This window comes from Diadema antillarum, unplaced genomic scaffold (assembly GCF_040938485.1).
Source record: "Diadema antillarum isolate AM-2024a unplaced genomic scaffold, OU_Dant_1.0 seq00001118_RagTag, whole genome shotgun sequence".
Classification (NCBI taxonomy): domain Eukaryota; kingdom Metazoa; phylum Echinodermata; class Echinoidea; order Diadematoida; family Diadematidae; genus Diadema; species Diadema antillarum.
Genome location: NW_027271932.1, coordinates 255,604 through 276,395, shown reverse-complemented (window position 1 = coordinate 276,395; position 20,792 = coordinate 255,604). Strand labels below are relative to the sequence as shown.

Below are 20,792 nucleotides of genomic sequence, written 5' to 3'. Positions count from 1 at the left end.
GAAAATATGTTTGAATCCTGTGGCAAAGATGATGGATGTCCAGTAAAGATAAACACATCAAGTTATTCCTACAAAGGGTGCAAGGCAATCACAGCATCTCCTGTTACCGTTGTGATCATTCCTTTATTATGTCTGCGTCCTTGCTCCAGAAATTGGCCAGTTCGTCGCTCCATGATGGACGTTCGCGCGAGGATACCTCAACCGATGTGACCCGGGAAGAGACGTCTGAGCTGGACAGCGTGAAGCGTAACTCGGGCACACTCCACTCGGTGAGACCCTGCCCCCAGTACTGACCCCTTGAATCCTTGAGGGGACAAGATAACAACCCCCCTTTGCTGAACCCCCTCCCGATTACATCTACAAACTGTTGTCTGTCTGAAATGTCCCCATCTTGGCACTCATCAGTATATCTAATATCTGTATGCCTATTTCGTCCATGAAATTATCATATCTGTGCCCTGTTTTATGAAGAGTTATAACTGATTATATGGTTGATTTCTATCATAAGTCGATGGCAGCCTGTGTGCTAAAGGAATTTATAATCGATAATATCTTTTGATAAAACGGTGCCTTGGTGATGTAACTACATCTTTAACAAGATTAAATGAATAGTGAAAATAACAATTTCAGAAGTGCAAGTCTCTACATTTACAATGTGAAGTCAGATGGTACTTTCAACATCCGTACTTTCTTCAGAATGAATGAATGTATTTGTCCACGAGCCTTGGCAATTTGGCAGATGTTATAGCATTGCTTTGTTGGACATCCTCACTTTAGAAGGATATAATATGCACTTTTGTTTTTATCCTCTCAACAACAAAAAAATCTATGTTCATGATGTTTGTTTGTTTGTTTGTGTGTGTGTGTGTATTTTTTTTTTCCTTCTTCTTCTTTTTTTTATGGAGATGAGTACGTTGCCTCTAATCACTTAGTAATTGTTCTTTCCCTCTTGCAGCTGACGGCAGGGCGGGCAGCACCTCCCAAGCGAAGATCTCCTACCAAAAAGAATTTTCAGTAAGTGTTGACTGTACCCTCAGTTTTGCTGAACCAGAAACAAGTGAAAACATACTCACATGACATTGTTTCTTCTATTGTTAATGCTATATTTTCTGTGTTTCTGAAAAAAAAAGCCCATCAATTTATTCTCAAATGTAGTATGTTGCTTTAGGTTTATAGAATTCATGAAATCCTAGAATCTGTAGTTTGTTGCTGTATCGTTATATAATTTTGCAATTGTTAGCCATAAATGATTGTGTGTGGCAATCGCAGCATTTTCAAGCCTCTGAATTCTGTAATATATAACTGATTCCTAAATTGATAATGCATTTTGTAAGGTTACACTTACTATCTCTCTCTCTCTCACAAATTGGCAAACTTTTTGTTGATTTCTTTCAAAATGTTGTGCCATTTTAATGCGTTTAACCAGCTTCATCTAATCTTTCCCCAATGTAAGATTTGCGGTGAAATTGGCAGAGTTGCCAATTCATTTAATAACAAGATAATAAATTTTGTAGCCAATTTTCCCCAGCACTAGTTGAGTTGAGAAATGGTTGTTGCAGATGATGTGAGCTATTGATAAATTATGTCCAATTTGATGTGACGTCTGCAGGCCTAGCAGTGATGACCAGAACCAAGAGATTTTTGCAAATGGCCAAGAGCGATCCTCAAGGAGAATCAACGATGCGGAGTCGCGGTCCCCAGGCCGGGACGTGTGGCTACGACAGAACGGGGAGGGGCAGAGAAGCGCCAAGTCCAGAAACGTCAGGGAGGGGGGACTGTGGGGCGTGCAGACATCCGCCAGCTCGCTGGAGGGACCGGTGCCCCAGCCACGGCAGAGGCGGAAGAAGACGAGGGAATGCGAGCAGGAGGCGGAGGAAGAGGTCGGAAGGAGGCGGAGACAGGGGGACAGGGCTGCCATGCCCTACCGGGGAACTACCACCGGTGGGGAGGAGAATGGAGGAGTGGAGCGGAGGACGGCGGGGGGTGAACAGAGGTTGGCTGGCATGGAGAGGGGGATCGGTGGTGAAGACCGTGGGAGCTCCCCTCTCAGGGGACAGATGGTTCCTCCTCTGGATCTCACCTGTCTGCATGTCAACACAGACGGGCATAGTAAGTAAAATTTTAACGTCAGGGCAGGCTGTGGCTTGACTGTCACTGTGCTCTGTTCACCAGTGGGCATGCTTGGCAGAGTGCTTGATTCGCTGGTTGGGGCAGATGTCTGAAAAGTTGTTGCCAATGAAAAGAGATTGCATAACCCTTTAACCCGTTGAGGACGGTTTGATTTTGCTACAACATGTACTTCCCAGAGACACCTGCCCGAGTATTCTTGGGACTCGTCCTCAACGGCTTACTCTCTATTGTGTCACAGTGACCTTCTTTTTAGACTGAAGCACATTGTTACTCCTGACTTTGCTGGATAATTTACGATTAGGTCAGTTTTCGAGGAATTATTGGAGTGGTGATAAAAAAACCAAAAGCTCTGAAAAATACTTCAGCATTCTTGTGTAAAAAGACTTATAAGGTATTTATTGTTAAATGAAGGTAAAAAAAAAAAATATTCTTTTCATTGGTATATATGTCCTAAAGATCACACATAGATAGACCCAGCACCATGCTCTTTACTGCTGTTTTATGTCTCGGGTGTACAGTCCTCGAAGATTAGAGAAAGGCTGAAGGCAAATGATAAGATCTCAAATTGAACATTAATTCTCAAATTTTCAGTAATCTTACTTGAGACATTTGTTCTTTTGATATTTGCGTTACTATGAGAAATGATGCGGATCTATCTTCATAATTATATATTCTTCTGTAGCAAAGAAGTGGTAGATGTGGTAGATACATTGTAGAATGACGTCACACCTTGTAAAATATTCTAGAAGAGTAGGATTTTTTATCAACTATTCTGTAGTAGAGATTTAGATGACAACTGAAGTTACTGTTCAGATGGGTAGTATACTTGTGCATTTTAAACATTGATATTAAGATGTATTTGTAGTTAACTCCAGACTTGAATCAATCACCAACCCACAGATGCACTTCAGGCATGGCATGGACATCAGAGTGGAGGAAAAGAAGGAGGAGGAGGAGGAGGAGGAGCTAATGAAGGAGGAAGCCAGACGCTATCAAGACTGGAGAAGCTTCAAACAATAACTAGGTTTGTCTTGAACTGAGTCTACTGAGCTCCCAGTCTGGATGACATCTCTGCATGTAGAAAAGCAGTGCAAATTATTCAGTGCAAGAAAATTCCACAAGTTTGTCATGGTTTTTTTTTTTCTTTTGTGGAGGGGACATTTTTATCGTGTGTGAGGTATTAGCTTCTCGACATTTTGGAGTTCTTTGTGCAATAGTGTAGCTGTCTTTTTATAATCTGTCATTTTTACGACAGAGTGCAATTTATGCCCCTTCCTTTATCTTTGAGCATTTCTGATAATCACTCTGTAATCATGCATAGTTTGTGTACATTTTTTTTTATTCTTTTTTTTTTTTCTTGTTTGTACTACCCTGCTGTGATGTAATTCACGATATTTTATTTCAAGCCCCGGAGTGAACTTGATGTAAACAAGGCCTAATACTTTGCCCCGTAAATTGATATTTGTGAGTTTTATTTGATGATACATAAGGCAGTGCATCAATTATGTTGCAGTGCAGTGATTTATATACATATATATCTATATATATCACCTTCTGTTTGCTATACTAGAAAGAAGAAAAGTTTTTGTTTTTCTGGCATTGCCCCCTCAAAACTGTATCCAGTATTGAGTAGAAATAGTAAGGCTCCCAAGAAGTGTAGAAATGTGACTTACCTATGCGATGTAAATCTCCTGTTTGTGATTCTTATATGTTGATGTGTTGGTGTGTTTGTAGCAAAGCTCTTATTTTCTTTCTAAATTGACGGGATGAACCAGATATAATCAGTATATACATACAGACCTCGCAACCACTCTGAATTTGGAGGAAAGAAACTGAAATTTTAACCATTCCTTCCCAGCTCTTGTTTCAATAGGAGTTTCATGTTTTTCTTTATGATTTTACCAAACACTCCTACGGCAATAGCTCTTTCTTACCTTCTTTTGAGCCAAATCATCCATACTTTTTAGTCAGAAAGGTTGGGAATCCTGATACACATATATAGATTATATATTATTCTCTTTCTTTATTTGTAGCACAGCATTGACATTTTGACATTTTTGGCTCTAAAAACATTGGACACCATCTTGATAGCACTTCTGCAGTTGATGTCACGATCATAGTTCACCATTTTTTGCCAAGCTTCTACACTTCAGTTACATTGTAAAGGCAGTCCTTGTCATGTTTGACTCATATTCATTTTCTGGAATAGGTTGCCAGAATGAATCGCAAGTATAATAAATTTCTACCCTAACAAGAAAAGAAGAATGTTTTGATCGTATGCTGTGAGAAAACAGTCAAAGAATCTCACATATATATAGTGGCATCTAGTGAAAAAGTGTGATACAGAATGTAATGTAAAATCAGATACAAGCAATACATTAAATTCTTTTCCAAACAAGTTCAATTGCCATGTAATGCTATGGCCCAATGTCAAATGTAAACGAAATGTCTATACACAATACTAAAAATAAATAAATGAATAAATAAATAAATGAAATAATTCCACATCAATGGAGCACTGTATCTTTGGTTAGGTCATCGTAGAAAATTTACAGTCAGTAGGGACAAAGAATGAAGTATAACCATCTAAAGATGTTATGTTAGTGATGTAAACAAGGTATCATTTGATAATGTACCCAAACTTTGGTGTTTCAAACCAAGGTTTGGACTTTAAAGATGAAGAGACATAGCCTGTTCATCTTCTTCATTGTGTATTGTGTGTATCGAATTTTCCCGAATCGTCCTTCTTGTGTGTGAAACCTGTGTTGCAGAATGTGAGTTGGTGTTTGTGCATTTGTTTGTATGTGTGTCAGGTTTGACATGTACTAGTAATCGTTGTCTTCTGTGAAGTTTCCTTCTTAACTTTGGGTAGTACCTTGAAAGAGGTTCATGTCATACAAGAAAAACAAAATACCCCAAACAAAGCATTTATTATCGAGATGTTGCCCCGGCGTACTTATGGTGGATAGACCGCATTCTTTGTTTACTCTTTTTTTTTCCGGGCTCATTTCAACAATGATGTATGCATGAAGATCATGTGACAGTGACGGTTCAAATTTCTTACCACATTCACAAGCATACATCATGAGATGAAGAACAAATATTGCCCACAAGGTCCCTTACACAAACATTTGGAAAACCCTGATTACAAAATGGAAACCATATTTAGTTGCAACATCATGAACACTCTCACCAGTAGGGCTAGGAATATCCAAAGAATACCACCATTGTCCTGTCAGATGCTTACAGAGAAATAAATCCAAATCGATGAATCCCTCCTTGTAACTTTGTCATGATACTATTCAAATCCTAAAAGTTCTTCCCTTGCAAGGTTATATGTACTGGGCTTGTATTTTAAAACTTATACAAGGTGCTACATAAGCACATGCCCGATTGCCTGGGGCAAGTGAAAATCAAAGTGGTGCAAGTATTTTGAACAATGAGAAAAAATACTTGCCCAAATGGGACTAGCGAAAAAAATTTGAAGCCACCTTTTTTTCACTCATGGACTATCTTTTATGGCAGTTAAAATTCGTGTTCGGGCAAGTGTTCTGCAACAATTGGAAAATCTGCTTGCCTGACCGGGCAAGTGGTGACAAAAAAGTTATGTAGCACCATGCTTGTATCATTTATACAAAAAGATGTAAAAACTGTACTTGGCTTTGAGAAAGGGGAAGGGGGCAAATCAGTTTCCTTCAAATCTTACTCTGTAGGAGGAAAGGGGAGGGGTCCCACAAACTGTATACAATGTAGGGTAGAAAAGAAGGTATTGGTTTCACTAACTGGTGTAAGGGATTTGATTTGTCTGTGTGATGTCATACGTGTGTTTCAGAAGGATTATAGCACCCGAATGCCGTTACATCTCTAAAGATGGCTTTGTGTTCTAACTTAATCCTTGTTTCACAGTCTTCTCCACGACCCTTATGACGCCCCACTTTCACCCCGGGCCAAAGATGCCCCTCCCACCTTTGGAAGGTGACTATATGTGCATTTATATATTCATCCTCTATAGATGCATATATGTATCTTTCATTTATACTTCAGTGTCAGACGCCTTTACATATGTGTGCATATATATGCAATGAGACTAGTTCTATTCAGTTCTTGTGCTGTGAAATTTGCAAAATAGATTTGGTTCGATGCAATCTTACCCCTATGTAAATGCTACCCTGTCTGGTTGTCTGTTTTTGCTAACACATCAAATAGCTTGGTTTTCCCTTACCTTTTCATATATCCATGAAACATCACGTTTCTCTATCTTACTATTTTTTTTTTTTACGTAAATTTCTGAATTTTACTTTCAATTTGATTTCTTTTTCTTGGATGCAGAAAGCGGTATTAACCATTCATTCCACTGTTTGGAATTTCCTAATATGCGGTATTAGTTTAGAGAAGCAGTTTCACCATTGTTACTGTGCCAGTGACAGAATTAACCTTGTATTTGCTTGCAAGGTGATCATCACTCATGGGTCCATTGGAATAGCCCAACATATCATGCATGTGAAATCATGATAGAAAGCCACCCTTGATTTTAAGGAGGGCATGGTACAAGATACTGACTCTAAGTTCAATTTATTTGAAAGGTCTATATAGTCTGCATAGCATAGACAATATGTGTCTTCTGGTGTCGGTTGAACAACCAAAGTGACAAGAGTCGCCTTTCACAGAAATAATTTTCATGGCGTCGAAGGCGTTTTCTCTCAAAATCTAGAAACTTCTGATATCACCTAACTGTTGTGAGAAATAATGCATCGGCTGATGCCACCTAATTGAATCAAGATGCCTCCTTGAAAATTTGACTTTCAAATTTTACAAATTACATAACTTTTAGCATACAGGGCTGTCAAATCTTCCTGAGTCTGGAGGGGGCTCCTGGAGAACTGATATTTGTCATCATGTCTTTATCAAAACGTTAGAATGCCAAAGTCTCCTGGATTTTGGTATTATTTTGACCTAATGAGTTGCATATAACACGTAAGCATTTCACGATTCCTGATCTTGCATCCTCCTGATTTTGATGAAGGAAATTTGGCAGCTTTTGTATGTATACGTATATATTTATACTTTGCTTTAAACAACGTTTTTAGCATCATTGGACAGTGTATTTCAAGTTCTGTAACTGTTTCTTGTCGGTTTGGTTCAGATTATTTGTGACAAGGAAGACGATTGCACTTCCTTTGATTTCAGCATTGTTTTTACAAACACTGTCTTACAGTTTGTGTTCGTTGTCACTTGGGCTTCTGCTTTCGCAGTGATTCGTTCTACATTTTCAGAGAAGAAAGTCTTGTATTAAGACCAGATTCTGTTTCTCTTCCAGCAGTGCACTTGAAATGGAAGGGCCACCCTCACCCGTTTCCAAGCACGATTTCTTTCCTCGGTTGGTACCAAGGCAAACTATTATTTCCTCTTTTTTGAGCAATTAATGGCCACTGTCATTGTGCTTTATATGTTCTCATGCCCCAGTTGCGCGCACAGCATTGCTGTCTGACCGAACTCACTGGATACAGGTAGAGAACCATTTGGTCTGTGCTCGCAAAGTTGTCACAAAAATGTAACAATTTGTCACAAAAGAAACAATTTGTTCACAGAAGTGATCTAAAGCACAGCAGGATGTCTTCATTGTTTTGTCGAGCTCATAGTTGTGGCTGTAGTATACTTTATCTCTGAGTAAAGGTTTAGGTTTTGTCATAAAGAAAACAAAATTAAAACCGTGGTCTGAACTGCCAACTCTGGTCATGTTCTGGAGAATTTGATAGATGAATGCGAAGGTGTATGTTATACTGTCAAAATACCCTTTTTTGGCATTTGGTGCACCACAGTTAGACAGACTGAATTACTTTAGAGTGTGGATTACACTCTCGTTGAGGCCTGTGATGGAGGCATTTACTGTTGTGATGAGTGTTTACTTGTCAAGCTAATTCCAGTATTTCTCTGTGGATTCATATCGTGAACTCAAATTCATGTGGGATTTTAAGGTCAGTCAAGTCCCCTTGAAACACAAAATGTGCACAGACTATCTTTTGGTCTATCCAGTGACTCATTGTGAAGACTGCAGTGCATAAACATGCAGTTACTGTTGCTTTACCTCAGTTATGTCTCGCTTTTCTTATTATTTCCTTTACGCGAGCAGTGGCTAGCTGCCGAAAAGTGTTTCTTCTTTATCATTTTATTTCTTTCAATATGCATAAACATATCTTCAGTTATGATCTATATATTCCCTCATCATTTCTTTTTTTAAGTTACCAATTCCTGTAGCTGTTCAGCTTTGTCATGTTAACTTATTGTATGCTTATCTCATTTACCTGTGCTGTCTGTTGTGTTGCTAATTTTTCTCTTCTTCTTTCATCTCTTGCCTTCTAATTAAAGGAGAATTCACCCCAACAAGTAAGGTTTTACTTATTACCCATTGAGGACGAGCCCCGAGTATGCTCGGGCAAGCATCTATGGGAAATATGTTTTGTAGCAAATTCAAACCGTCCTCAATGGGTTAAAAGCTGCAAACGAGCAGCTCAGTAAAGATCTCAAGAAATATAAATGAAAAAGTGGTGACCAACTGAATACTGATCAAGTGTTGTACAGTCAGTAGTTTTAAATATCTGGTATACAGTAGACATTTGACTATGACTTCTGTGCTTTGTATCTCATATGATTTGTTCACATAAATCAAAACTTTAACTCATTTCTTCTGAAATGGTACGAAGGAATGATTAACTTCTGTGTTCCAAGATTTCCAAAGTTGTGGAATTTTCTTCTCTTCAAACCAATTGATTTATCAATTGCAGTGACAAATGAAATGTCTGTTTTAAAAAAAAAAGTTTCAGTTGTTGAAAGTATTTCTGAAGTGAATTTTCAGCCCTTCCATCATGGTCTGCGATATTAATGTTGCCATTTAAGAGGGAAAAAGAAATCAGATTTTTCATTGTTTGTTGTTTTTCCTTCTTCGTTTCCATTGGCAATAACCTGTGTCGTTTAAAGGAAATTCTCCTTATGCCCTAACACATCTCTTCCTCTGTCCTTCCATGTTTAAAATCACATTCTTTCTCCCTGCCTTCATTCATACTTACATTGTAGGTTTCCCTCAATTAGGGTTTCCCCCAACTAGGGTTTTCCCCTTCTTACATCCCTCTTTCTGCCTGTGCTCGTTCTTCTGGCTATTTTAATATAGTGAGAGCTGTTTCTTTCTTCTCTGTGCTTTACATCTAGTGACCTGCTTCTTGTGACAACATGAAATGTCTCTTCCAATACAGGGAAGAGTCCCTTTCTCTTCTTGTAACTGACAAACAAATGAAAGATGCTAATAAATGAAGGATTGTCAATCACATGCGCTGATGCCATTGTGGTCAGTATGTACTTTAGGCTTGGGGTGGGGCGGGGAGGAGGGTCTGATTACCTATGCTTTTGCTTTGATATTGAAAGTGTTAGTGCGGCATGCTTGTTATATGCTTCCGCTGGATAATGCTGGACTGTAATGACTCTCACTGCTGCTTCTGCCATGTCTACTCGTATTGCTTGTGGCTTTAAACGAAGGAAGTGAAATCAGAAAAGAAAAGAACAGCATCGATGCAGAAAGAGGAATTGTTGCTGATCTATGTCTTACAGTTGCTCCTCTTAAAATCCTGCCAAGTTTCAAGATATGCTGACTTTCCTCTTTCTGCCTCTGTTTTCCAAAGCAGCATCCTACATATTTAGATTACATATGTCATCAGGCAACACTTCTTTTTTTCTCTCTCTCTCTCTTCCACACAGTCTGGCCTATTTTAATGAAATTCACTTTAATACTGTTGTCGTTGCTGTTAATTTTTTTTTCATGGCTTTTGCATATTTTTGATTGGATTTTCCACGAATATACCAGCATGTGTGTGTTTGTGTTTTTGTTTGTGTTTGTTTCTTGTTACAATTGATATCTCTGGCAAATTCTTTACATTTTTTTTTTAATGGTATCTCAGAGAGATCCTCTCCCCCATATGGTATATCTCACCATTTCATGATGTTGTAGAAAGCCATTGAAAACTTATATTGCTGTCATAATCAGTGATATTTTTGTGAAGGATAGCAGGAACTAAATATTTTCATGGAGATAATGATGCATGGGAACATACATATAGTGTCAATCATTAGGTCACATGGCATTACTCTTGAATTTTACAACATCATGCATTCATGACTATTTGATTGAACTGTGTTGGGGATCTCTTATTCATAACATATTTACGGTATTCCATTCAGTCCTAGATGAATTATCCTTTTTCTTTGTGTCGTATAGAAAGGAAGCATCTAAAACTTACTAATGATCAGAGACAGTTTCATGTAGTTTTAATCATGTCAACTTTGGCATTGCATCATATGTGCTCTCTCATTCCAATATTACTATATTTTTTTCTGTGGAAATGCATTTCTTTTGTACATATTATTTTATTTTGCTATACAGCGTATATTACCTAACAAAATAACAAGACGTATGATTTCCAGCTTCTCATGGAAGAAAAAAAAAAATTACCCAACGTTATTGTATGATCAGTGCATAACGGACAATGTTTTCTCATTTTCCCAACCTTGGATTGAAATATCTCATGTGAGCACTTGGAGCTTTCAGGGTGCATCACTGAGATTTTATTTTATTTTGTTTTATTTATTTATTTATTTTTTTAGGGGGGGAGCTTGGCAGGGATATTTGAGGATTCTTTTTGTTTTGTAGTTTTATTAGTAAATTATTAGTAATTTGTTGTTATTTTTTCTTTCTCTGTATGAAGTGCGGATGCACTGATGTACATAAAGTTGGTGGTCATTCACAATCAGTGTATCACATATCGTTTATGCGGTTGTTAAAATGCAATATTCTTCCTTTAGTTTTTGTTTTTGGCCACTGTGTGTAGACTAGATTACCTGAATGTGGTCCCATGTAATACTCTCCCAAGCAGGTAGCTTGCATTCTATTCTTGTGTTAAATTGTACCACTCTACTTTCCCAAGCCCTCTTTGCTGCATTGACTCAAGTGTGGAATGCTTCTGTCACAAGCAAAGCACTGCATGGCAAAAGAACAGAAAACAAACAAACAAACAGCAGGCATAGCTTTGACGTTGAACAAGTAAAAGCACTTGTTGTTTTCGTGGGTAGTTCGATAGTTGTACTTTCCGCAAGTCCTTCCAACACTGCATTCTCTCTGGTGGAACTGTGAGAGTGATTACACAAATGAATGTTACATTGTTCCTCCTATGCAGGCTGTTCCTTAGATACTGTAAAAGCCATATAATAGCGAGTGTAATTTTTTCACGAATTACGACTTCCCAACAATTTATGCCATATACAGAAGTAATGCGTTTTCTTTTCACCCATTTCACCACGTCCATGACTGGAAGGCTGCCAAAATGATTTTTCTTTTCTCATTTTTCCCTTGAATGCACACAGAAAAATGGTAGCCAAAGATTAGTTTAAAATGTTACTCATACAAGAAAAAACTGTACCAGAGTTATCAGAATACATTTCTATTTTTTTTAATGCAAGGTTATGAAGACAAATATCTCTTTATCAAGTATGGATATATTTAATCTGCATATGAATCACCCATGGACTGCTACTCAAGTGACATGGAGGGTGCATGACCAAAAAAAAAAAAAAAAAAAAAAAAAAAAAAATGCCAGTGTTCATATGATATGGTTGTGGTATGCCCTGTGAAACTTTACCATGAAGCTGATCATAACTCTCTGAGTGATGAACCAAAATCATTCACTTTTCTTCAAGCTGGTGCTGCTAATTTCTGTTTTCGTACAAGATAACTATTACCCAGTAAATAATCTTCATGCTGACTTTCAAAGTGCTTCAAGCACCTAATACTGAGTGTGTATGAAACAAAATAAAAAGTGTTTAAACTTTTGATAGAAGCGAGTGTAAGGCATACCTATTAAATGCTCTCAACAACATGTCGCATGCATATATCTGGTTATGGTTTGTGATTAAGCTAATATTTCTGAACTTCGGTTTGTTGGTTGGTTTAACGAAGAATGGATATGATTGAGCATCATTAGCCAATATGGGGAACTTTCAGTACCCTGTTCAGCTTTTAAATAATGCTCTGTTTTAGTTTTTTGTTCAGCATTCTAACTTTGCAGGCCTCATGCAAATATATTTATTATATATTAACAAATAACACAAAATAAGCAGACCTTCATTCTGTTTATGAATATTCAAGTTTGCTATCCTGACTTACATACAGTGTATCAGACATGAAATATAATCAGTATTCCATCATTTACACATATTCATTTGACATTCTAAGAATGCTTCATTGAAGTTATCATGTTTAATCTTCATGTACTGAAATTGTTTTAATTTTGCAGACTTGTGTCATAAATTCATGTCATATATTTCCAGATATACGTCACGTCTCATGAAGCCATTTCCATACATCCATTGGTATTCATCAAGACTGAACAATTTTGACCATAGCATAGCGAGAACACAATTCGAGCAATAATTTCATGCCGTCTTCGTTTTTACATGTGTTCTGGCATTGTTTATTCATACACAACTTTCATAGACAAAGGCATACAAAAACAGATCTCTGACTGCCGAAAACACTGTACATCACATCAAGGATGACATCAGTATTAGAATGCACCATTTATGGACACTTTATCATTTTCTTCCTTTTTTTTTTCTTTGTCTTTTTTTGCCATTGGTCTGTTTTCAGTTCCAGTAAGCGGTCAGAGAATGCTTTGGACGAAGAGGACAGCGTAGCGGCCATCAAGCAACTGACCAGACAGGTGCGCTCACTCAAGCAGAAAATCAAGCAGTACGAGGAGGAGTTTGAGCGCCAGTACAACGCAAAGGTTAGCAAAGATGTATGCATATATCACATCACTTTGAGGAATAGGAGATAATTTGCATCATTTTCATCAAAGTCTAAACTGTACAGCTGTAATTCTGGTTACAGCTCGTTATTCCTAAGATTCGTTATTCTGAAGGTTCATTGTTCCGAATTTCATTTTCGGATTAACCAATCTTCAGAATAACGAACCTTCAGAATAACGACACAAATGTTCGGATTAACGAACCCTATTTCATTTTCGGATTAACGAACCTGTAGTTATAGGGAATTTGCGTGTTTCGGATTAACGTCCCGTCGGAATAGCGAACCTTCGGAATAACGAACAGCACCCGTAATTCTATTAGCCTTCATTATTTCTATGATTATTGTTATCATTAGTTGTAGTAGTAGTCTTAGTAGTCTTTTATCACCATTATGATTAGTATCATTGTCAGTCTTCTTCTTTTTTCTTTTACAACTTCTTGATATTATTACTATTTTTTTTATTATTATCATCATCATCATTATCATTATCATTATTATTATTACCCACTGGTGAGTGGCACATGAAATTGAGTAAAATACTGTCCCAAGCAGAATGACTTCAAGACCTATCACTTTTGCTCAATCTGCTTTCTCACCAGCCAACTCAAAACGAGAAGCTTGGACAGCCAGAAATCAAGAAGATGATCGGGGAGCTGAAAAGAGCGACCAAACAACTCAAAGGTGCGCGGACAAACTGATAATTTCACCTACTATTAGTTAGTTTGTAGCTCCTTTGATCTTGAAGTCTAACAGTCGTGATAGTAGCTTTGAATATTGCTTGAGTGTGCATGCTCGTGATTTCTTCTGTCATGGCTACTACCAAAACACTGATCAATTCAGTGCTTATCTGTTAATGTAGGGCAATTTGTCAATCAGTTGCAATAAAGTCTAGAAAGAGGTTTATGATAAATTCCCCTCAAGGCAAAGGTATTATTCCAATGCTATGTAAAGATGCTGTTGTGTTTGTTGTTGTAGTGTTAAAGGCTGATACAAATACCATGCAAATTTTAAATGCTGTAGTTGGTGGTGTCTTTAATAGCCTTTTGTCAAGGCCCTCTCGCTGTAATGGGCGAGCGAAGCGAGCCCACCGGAGCGCGACAGCACGAGGGCCTTTTGAGATCTGCTTCACACATTATCATTCATGACACGTGAACCCTACTGAATATCCATTATTATTGGGTTCTGGTCAACCAATGGAATGGCGCCCTCCCCACATCCTCAGCCTTGGTGCTGTCATGCCTGTTCGCATGCCTCACTGACCACCCGCGGAGGTCTGTGGCGTGCATTCGCTGTATTCAAATCGGGTTCGAGCAGACAGACACGCTGATTGGTCGACTTTTGCTCCCAAAATCGGGGAGCAAAAGTCGGTAATTCAAAGGGCTAACAAAAGGATGCAAAGCAGATCTCAAAAGGCCCTCGCGCAACCCACTCAGCTGGGCTCTCTTCACCATACAGCAAGAGGGCCTTGACAAAAGGCTAGTGATGTCTTTATTCATCATCATCATTCATATCTGCCATGTCACAGCCTTGAAGAGTGAGGTGAGGGAAGCCAAGAACCCCCTCCACAGCACCTTGCCGGCCCGTCTCTCTGGCAACGAGATGAATGAGGAAGGGGACTCCTCCCCGGTCCACCTGGCTGGCCTCAAGGAATCCCTCAATCTGGCGCAGAAACGGCTGCAGGAGAAGAGAATTGAGGCAAATCGCAGCTTCGACATCCATGTAAGATCATCAGCTCTCTCTTGATTTGAGCGTGTTCTTCAATTTTTAACCAAATGTTAATTTTATATTCGGTTTGCAAAAGTTTTTCTCCTGTGCATGAAAAGAGCTGGTGAAGTTGCTAGGGATTGCAGTTTCTTTCTCAGTTGAATTTAGGTTTAACATTAGAGTATATATGCTGCTAAGAGAATGCTCATTATGTTCAGTGTGATGTCATTATGTAGAGCTACCAACTCTACAGCAAATTATCCAGAAAACTTCAAAAGTTGCAGTTATCGCCCATTGAACCAGCATTAAAAATCTTCCTGTGAAGAGATGTCTTTATCAAAGCTTCGACAATTACTAGTGATGCAGGGGTTGATTTCATCATTTAAGTTATTTATGGAGATTGAAGATCATGCATTCTTTGTTCCAACTTCAGTTTAACTGTGAATATGTTAATACAGAACATTCTGGTAGGTAGAATGTCTTCTATAACTTCCACAGCTGAGGAGTATAAAGTGAGGGCATTGCCAACTTCCTCCCCACACTACCATCACTCACACCATTGCCAACATCATTATCAACACCACCATTGCCACCACCACCATAGTTACCACTACCACCATTTCCATCCTCATCCCCATTACCACCACCATTACACCCAACACCATAAATACCACCACCACCATTGCCACCCCCATTACTATCATCCCCACTGCTGCTACCACAGCCACCACATCCACCACCACCACCATCACCACCGTCACCATCACCACCCCCATTACTACCACCGTTACCACCAACACCTAAACCACCACCCCCACTATCACCACTACCGCCACTACTATCACAACCATCACCACCATTACCACCAACTCCAATACCACAACCACCATCACCACAATCACAACCATCACCACCAATACCACCAACTCCAATACCACAACCACCACCATCACAACCATCACCACCATTACCACCAATTCCAATACCACAACCACCACCACCATCACAACCATCATCACCATCAGAACCATCGCCGCCATCACCACCCCCATTACCACCACTGTTACCACCAACACCAACACCACCATCCCCAATATCATCGCTACCACTACCACCATCATCATTATTACAACCTTCAAGGCAGGCCTAAGGGCCACGCCTCCATCATTCATTCTGTCTGCCCCCTTCTTGGTCCCAGGAGCTGTACTGATATGCCTGCTTTCTCTCTCTCTCTCTCTCTCTCACCCCTGTTTCCAGGAGCTGACTCAGGATGAGATTAAGGAAGAGAAGGTGGCCATCCAGAAAGCATTGCTCCAGCTTGAGAGTAAATACGGCAGGCCGGTAAGATCTCACCTCAAAAATACAGACCCCCCACTGTGGAGCTGGTGCTGTCCTAGTAGTGTAGAGCCTGTAGGCCTCATAAGTCAGCGAGTTTAATTCAAAATAGCAAAAAGAGGGGGATTGAAAAAATACGAATTTTGATGGAAAAATACGAATTTTGGAGCTGGTGAGTAATAATTTGTGCTTCCAAAGGTTGGCAGCTCTGGTGTTGGTAGAAACAGTGCTCTAAGATTGTTGAGGACCTGTGGTAGAATGATTAACTTCCCAAACCTCAAACAGACATCGTGCAAAGACATGTGCATTTTGTGGCTTAAGAAGCAATGCAGTTTCAATCGCTCTGTCTTACAATATAGAGAGCATCATTACGAGTGTGTAAACTTTTATCCTCATTGAATAGCAGTCGAATGATGAGATGTTTGAGATCAAATATACGGTGGTAAAAATTTTGTGGTAGAAGAGATTCCGTACTCATAGAGCAAAGATCACACTATGAGTTCTCCTAGACCCTATGTTATTTCCATGGACTGGTAGACCTTCTACATGGAGGATAATGGATGACACATGAAGCATGTATCACCACGAAGACCAAATTAAGTTGCCGAAAATTTAATTTACTGGCTTTAATATTTTTCTAACAATTTGTTGCACCCATACATACTATAGAAAAAGAATGTTGGCAAGTATGCAAATGCAGTTGTGAGAAATTTGCTTTGAAGTTAAGATGCAATTGTGTTTGGATAGAATGGCACATTGATTTAAACAGTAATTTCAAAACAGCAAGTTATGCATTTCATAAAAGGTATGAGAAGATTTTTTTTTTTTTAATAGCAAAGCATCCTTAGACAACGAAATCTAGACAGGAGGTAGTTTAGATATCAGTGACATGGCATGCCATTATTTACAAGTATTGTTAATGGGTTTTTTTTTATCAAACATCTGTAAATATTGATATATTTATAACATCTAAAGTTCAAGGCATTTGAAATCATGAGAATACAGCTACACTCTCTTCATCTAAACCCACAGACAACGAAGGCTTCCAAGGAAATTATGAAGCCCCTCTATGATCGCTATCGCACCTTGAAGAAAATCCTGAAAAAGCAGGTGAGGCCAGTCAGCAGAATGGCAGCATGCACACAGCAGTCCTCGGTTTGACTACCCAAACCCCTTCTAACAGCAGCTTTGAATCACCAAATTCCTCTTCACGATCACTATAACTTACTTATATTGTAGTTGTTTGCTGTTTTTCTCTTCTATGTAAATAACTGTTGTTAACTTCTCCAAGTTTGCCGTTTTTCCTCTTTTACTTTAGTCTCCCCAAGTAGTATTTTTCCCTTCCTTAATCTATGTAGACAGTACTGTATTTCCAAACGTGTGTATGTGTTTTGTCTTCTGATGAAATGGACAGTTCCCTCTAGGAACAAGTAAGGGGGTCGGAAAGTAGGCTAATGCATGTAAAAAAAAAAAGGAACAGAAAAAGAAAACATTTTCCCTGTAGCTCTTGTCACAGCTCTCAGCTATCTTTCAAAGTATGCTGTGAGGGGAAATGTCCCATACTCATTTGTGTGCATGATGTACCCAAAACTACTCTATTAGGGCATGCAACAGTAAGCATTTGTGTTGAAGTGCTGGAGATACATGTATAAGGATTGCAAGGTAAGTCACTATCTTTCTATAGTACTGAGTGTTATCAGTGTGACTAGCAGTTCACTTTACATCTGATGTTACCTTGAAAGCAGTCTCCTTTACATCTCCTGTAGGCAGAATAGAATGACTTCAGAAATGAAATCATGTTGATTGATTACGTAAGATAGGAATGATCCTGTTCTTGCATAGATAATTTACTCTTTTGTGTGTTAATTACAGTTGACAGCTGTTGTTGTTGTTTTTTTCAGTAACATCACGGCTTCCATAGGTGGGCAAACTCTTTATTAGTTGCATGATTGATAATAAATGTCTACTGTTGGTATTAAGACATCCAAAGCTGTGACTGTTGGCAGAAAACCTAGTTGAAAGTTGAATTTTATTTTGTGATGAGAGATGTGCGTGGTGATGACTTGAAAAGTCAGGAGCAATGCCTTGTGTCTGACCATCACCTAGGATGCCAGGAGGAGTGTCCAGGAGGAGGCGACTCCATCCGACCTCAACACGATAGAGGAACACATAGAAACCAAAGATTTCATGCCCAAGCAGATGGTGAGAACACTCTCCTAAAGTCTTGGTTCCTCCCAATGAGTAGATCGTTCACACCATTAAAAACAGATTGTAGAAACGAGAGAATTCATGCTCAATGAATAGATCATTCACACCATTGAACAGATTGTAGAAACCAGAGAGTTCATGCCCAATGAACAGATCATTCACACCATTAGACAGATTTGCAGAAACTAGAGAATTCATGCCCAGTGAATAGATCATTCACACCATCAAACAGATTGTATAAACCAGAGAATTCATGCCCAGTGAATAGATCATTCACACCATTAGACAGATTTGCAGAAACTAGAGAATTCATGCCCAGTGAATAGATCGTTCACACCATTAAGCAGATTGTATAAACCAGACAATTCATGCCCAGTGAATAGATCGTTCACACCATTAAACAGATTGTAGTAACCAGAGAATTCATGCCCAATGAATAGGTCGTTCACACCATTAAACAGATTGTAGTAACCAGAGAATTCATACCCAATGAATAGATCATTCACCCCACTAAACAGATTGTAGTAACCAGAAAATTCATGCCTAGTGAATAGATTGTTAGTACCATTAAACAGATTGTAGAAACCAGAGAATTCATGCCTATTGAATAGATCGTACACACCATTAAACAGATTGAAGAAACGAGAGACTTCATGCCCAAGCAATTGGTAAGAACTTTCTCCTATAAAGTCTTCATTTACACCAATGAACAGATTGTAGAAACCAAAGAATTCATGCTAGAGTAGATAGTGAGAATGCCCTCATAAGTCTTGGTTCCTCCCAATGAACAGATTGTAGAAACCAGAGAATTCATGCCCAAGCAGATGGTGAGAGCACCCTCCTCCATCTTTGCTCACACTAATGAACAAATTGTAGAAACCAAAGAATTTGTGCCTCAGTGACTGTTGCAGAAAGAATAAGCAACTATGATGGTTCATGCCTTTTGGTGTCATGAATTGCAAATAAAGTATAAAATGTGATTAACATTGGAGGTGAGTAGTTGTGATACAAGAACAAAAATACAAGTCAGGCTTCAGTTTCTTCTCAATCAGTGATGCTACTGTGTATGTAGCAAAAGCAGTTACATTTCTAAGGTGTGTGTCATGTGTGGAACTGTAATAATCAAATGTCTCAGCTGTCCATGTCGTGGTTGGCAAGAATTGAGAAGTTTGCTGTTATCAGTGACAGACGTTGTATTATTAACTTGCACTAATCGATAACCATCACGACATCTATCCTTTCATTGCACACTAGATGTTTGGACTTACCCAAATCATGGCCTCCACCGTAACAACATACATCCTAGATGATGTTATTACGATAGAGTTACAATTTAATGATTGAGTCGTGACCGTGACTGTAACTTGGTTCAGTGGCAATATGATACCCCTTCAGCTGTGAGAATTTCTAATTGCCATCCTAATTGCAGTAATCATCAGTGACTATTACTGTAGAGCCTAAAAGACAGCAGACCAGAAAGGTTCTCCAGCATGTTCCACATGCAGAGTGCACACAGAATATCTGTGCTAAGCTTTGAGCGTTTTCCTTTCCTCTGCAGGGCCCCGTCCACGCCAAGTATGACGAAGGAGAGGAGGAGGACATCTTTGGCACGGCAGAGTTCAGGGTCACCCAGATGATCTCCCCCTCGGGTCAAAGGTTAATGGGGAGGTCGCCCTCAGACCTGGACGACATCTGCCCGAGCCCCAACGACAGTGGACGGGTGGACTCTCCGTACAGCCCATCGAGTGCCTTCTTCCATGAAGCTTCTCTGTGAGTGTGGCGAATCAAGCCTTCATACCCAACTTATGTTTCTATAGCCAGGGGTCGACATTGATAGTGCCCCGCGGCCACTAAAATTGATGTCGATAAGCAAATATCCAAACAGTCTATCTTTGGAAGCCCAACTGGACAACTAAGATTCTAAACAGATTTTTATGTTTCCTTCTATTTTGGATTAATACATTTCTTTTTCGAGCAACCAAAATTTCAAATTAAAATTCAAAAGATTTTAGTGGCCGAAACCAGCCACCGGAGGAAAGCGTTAGTGTTGAGCCCTGCGTGAGCCATGGCAAATGTTGGTTTTTGCACGAGGTGTCACTGTTTTCCGTTATGTTATGTAGTGGAGGAAATGTATAGAGCCAATAGACAAAGATTTATTTTATAGAGGAGTGAAACACACTCTTCAACACCATGGAGGATAGATCAGCTCTTTAAGTCATAGCACATTTGCATTTAGACCCAAATACACTAATCATGGGAATATTGATACACCGTAATACCATGACAACCTTCAGGAGATTATGACACCTTGTCCTCGTTTTCAGGGAGGAGCTGCTGGCGAGGCAGGACCAAGCCCAGTCAGAGAAGAGGCGGCTACGCCGGGTCCTCAAGGACTTTGAGGACAACTTCCTCCAGGAGACAGGGCAGAGGGTCCAGAAAGAGGACCGGTCCCCCATGGAGATGGAGTACAACGACTACAAGGTAAAAGGCACTGCTCTCCCAAACTATGACAAAAAGGGTGTATCTGAGCTCCACACTAGGAGAAATGAAATTGAGAAAAATGGCT

General features: G+C 39.2%; 1 protein-coding gene across 1 annotated transcript in view; it reads left to right on the top strand.

Annotated features, from left to right (window-relative positions):
- Positions 1-20,792, top strand: part of LOC139743884 (protein FAM13A-like) — a 64,829-nt gene that overhangs the window by 38,624 nt on the left and 5,413 nt on the right. Inside the window, exons 10-23 of the mRNA XM_071654348.1 lie at positions 150-269; positions 956-1,014; positions 1,610-2,109; positions 3,031-3,154; positions 6,037-6,105; positions 7,448-7,507; positions 12,818-12,956; positions 13,579-13,660; positions 14,505-14,698; positions 15,941-16,024; positions 17,051-17,128; positions 18,125-18,220; positions 19,785-19,996; positions 20,551-20,707. Coding sequence (XP_071510449.1) covers positions 150-269; positions 956-1,014; positions 1,610-2,109; positions 3,031-3,154; positions 6,037-6,105; positions 7,448-7,507; positions 12,818-12,956; positions 13,579-13,660; positions 14,505-14,698; positions 15,941-16,024; positions 17,051-17,128; positions 18,125-18,220; positions 19,785-19,996; positions 20,551-20,707 — 1,974 coding nt within the window. The remainder of the gene's footprint in view (positions 1-149; positions 270-955; positions 1,015-1,609; positions 2,110-3,030; positions 3,155-6,036; positions 6,106-7,447; positions 7,508-12,817; positions 12,957-13,578; positions 13,661-14,504; positions 14,699-15,940; positions 16,025-17,050; positions 17,129-18,124; positions 18,221-19,784; positions 19,997-20,550; positions 20,708-20,792) is intronic.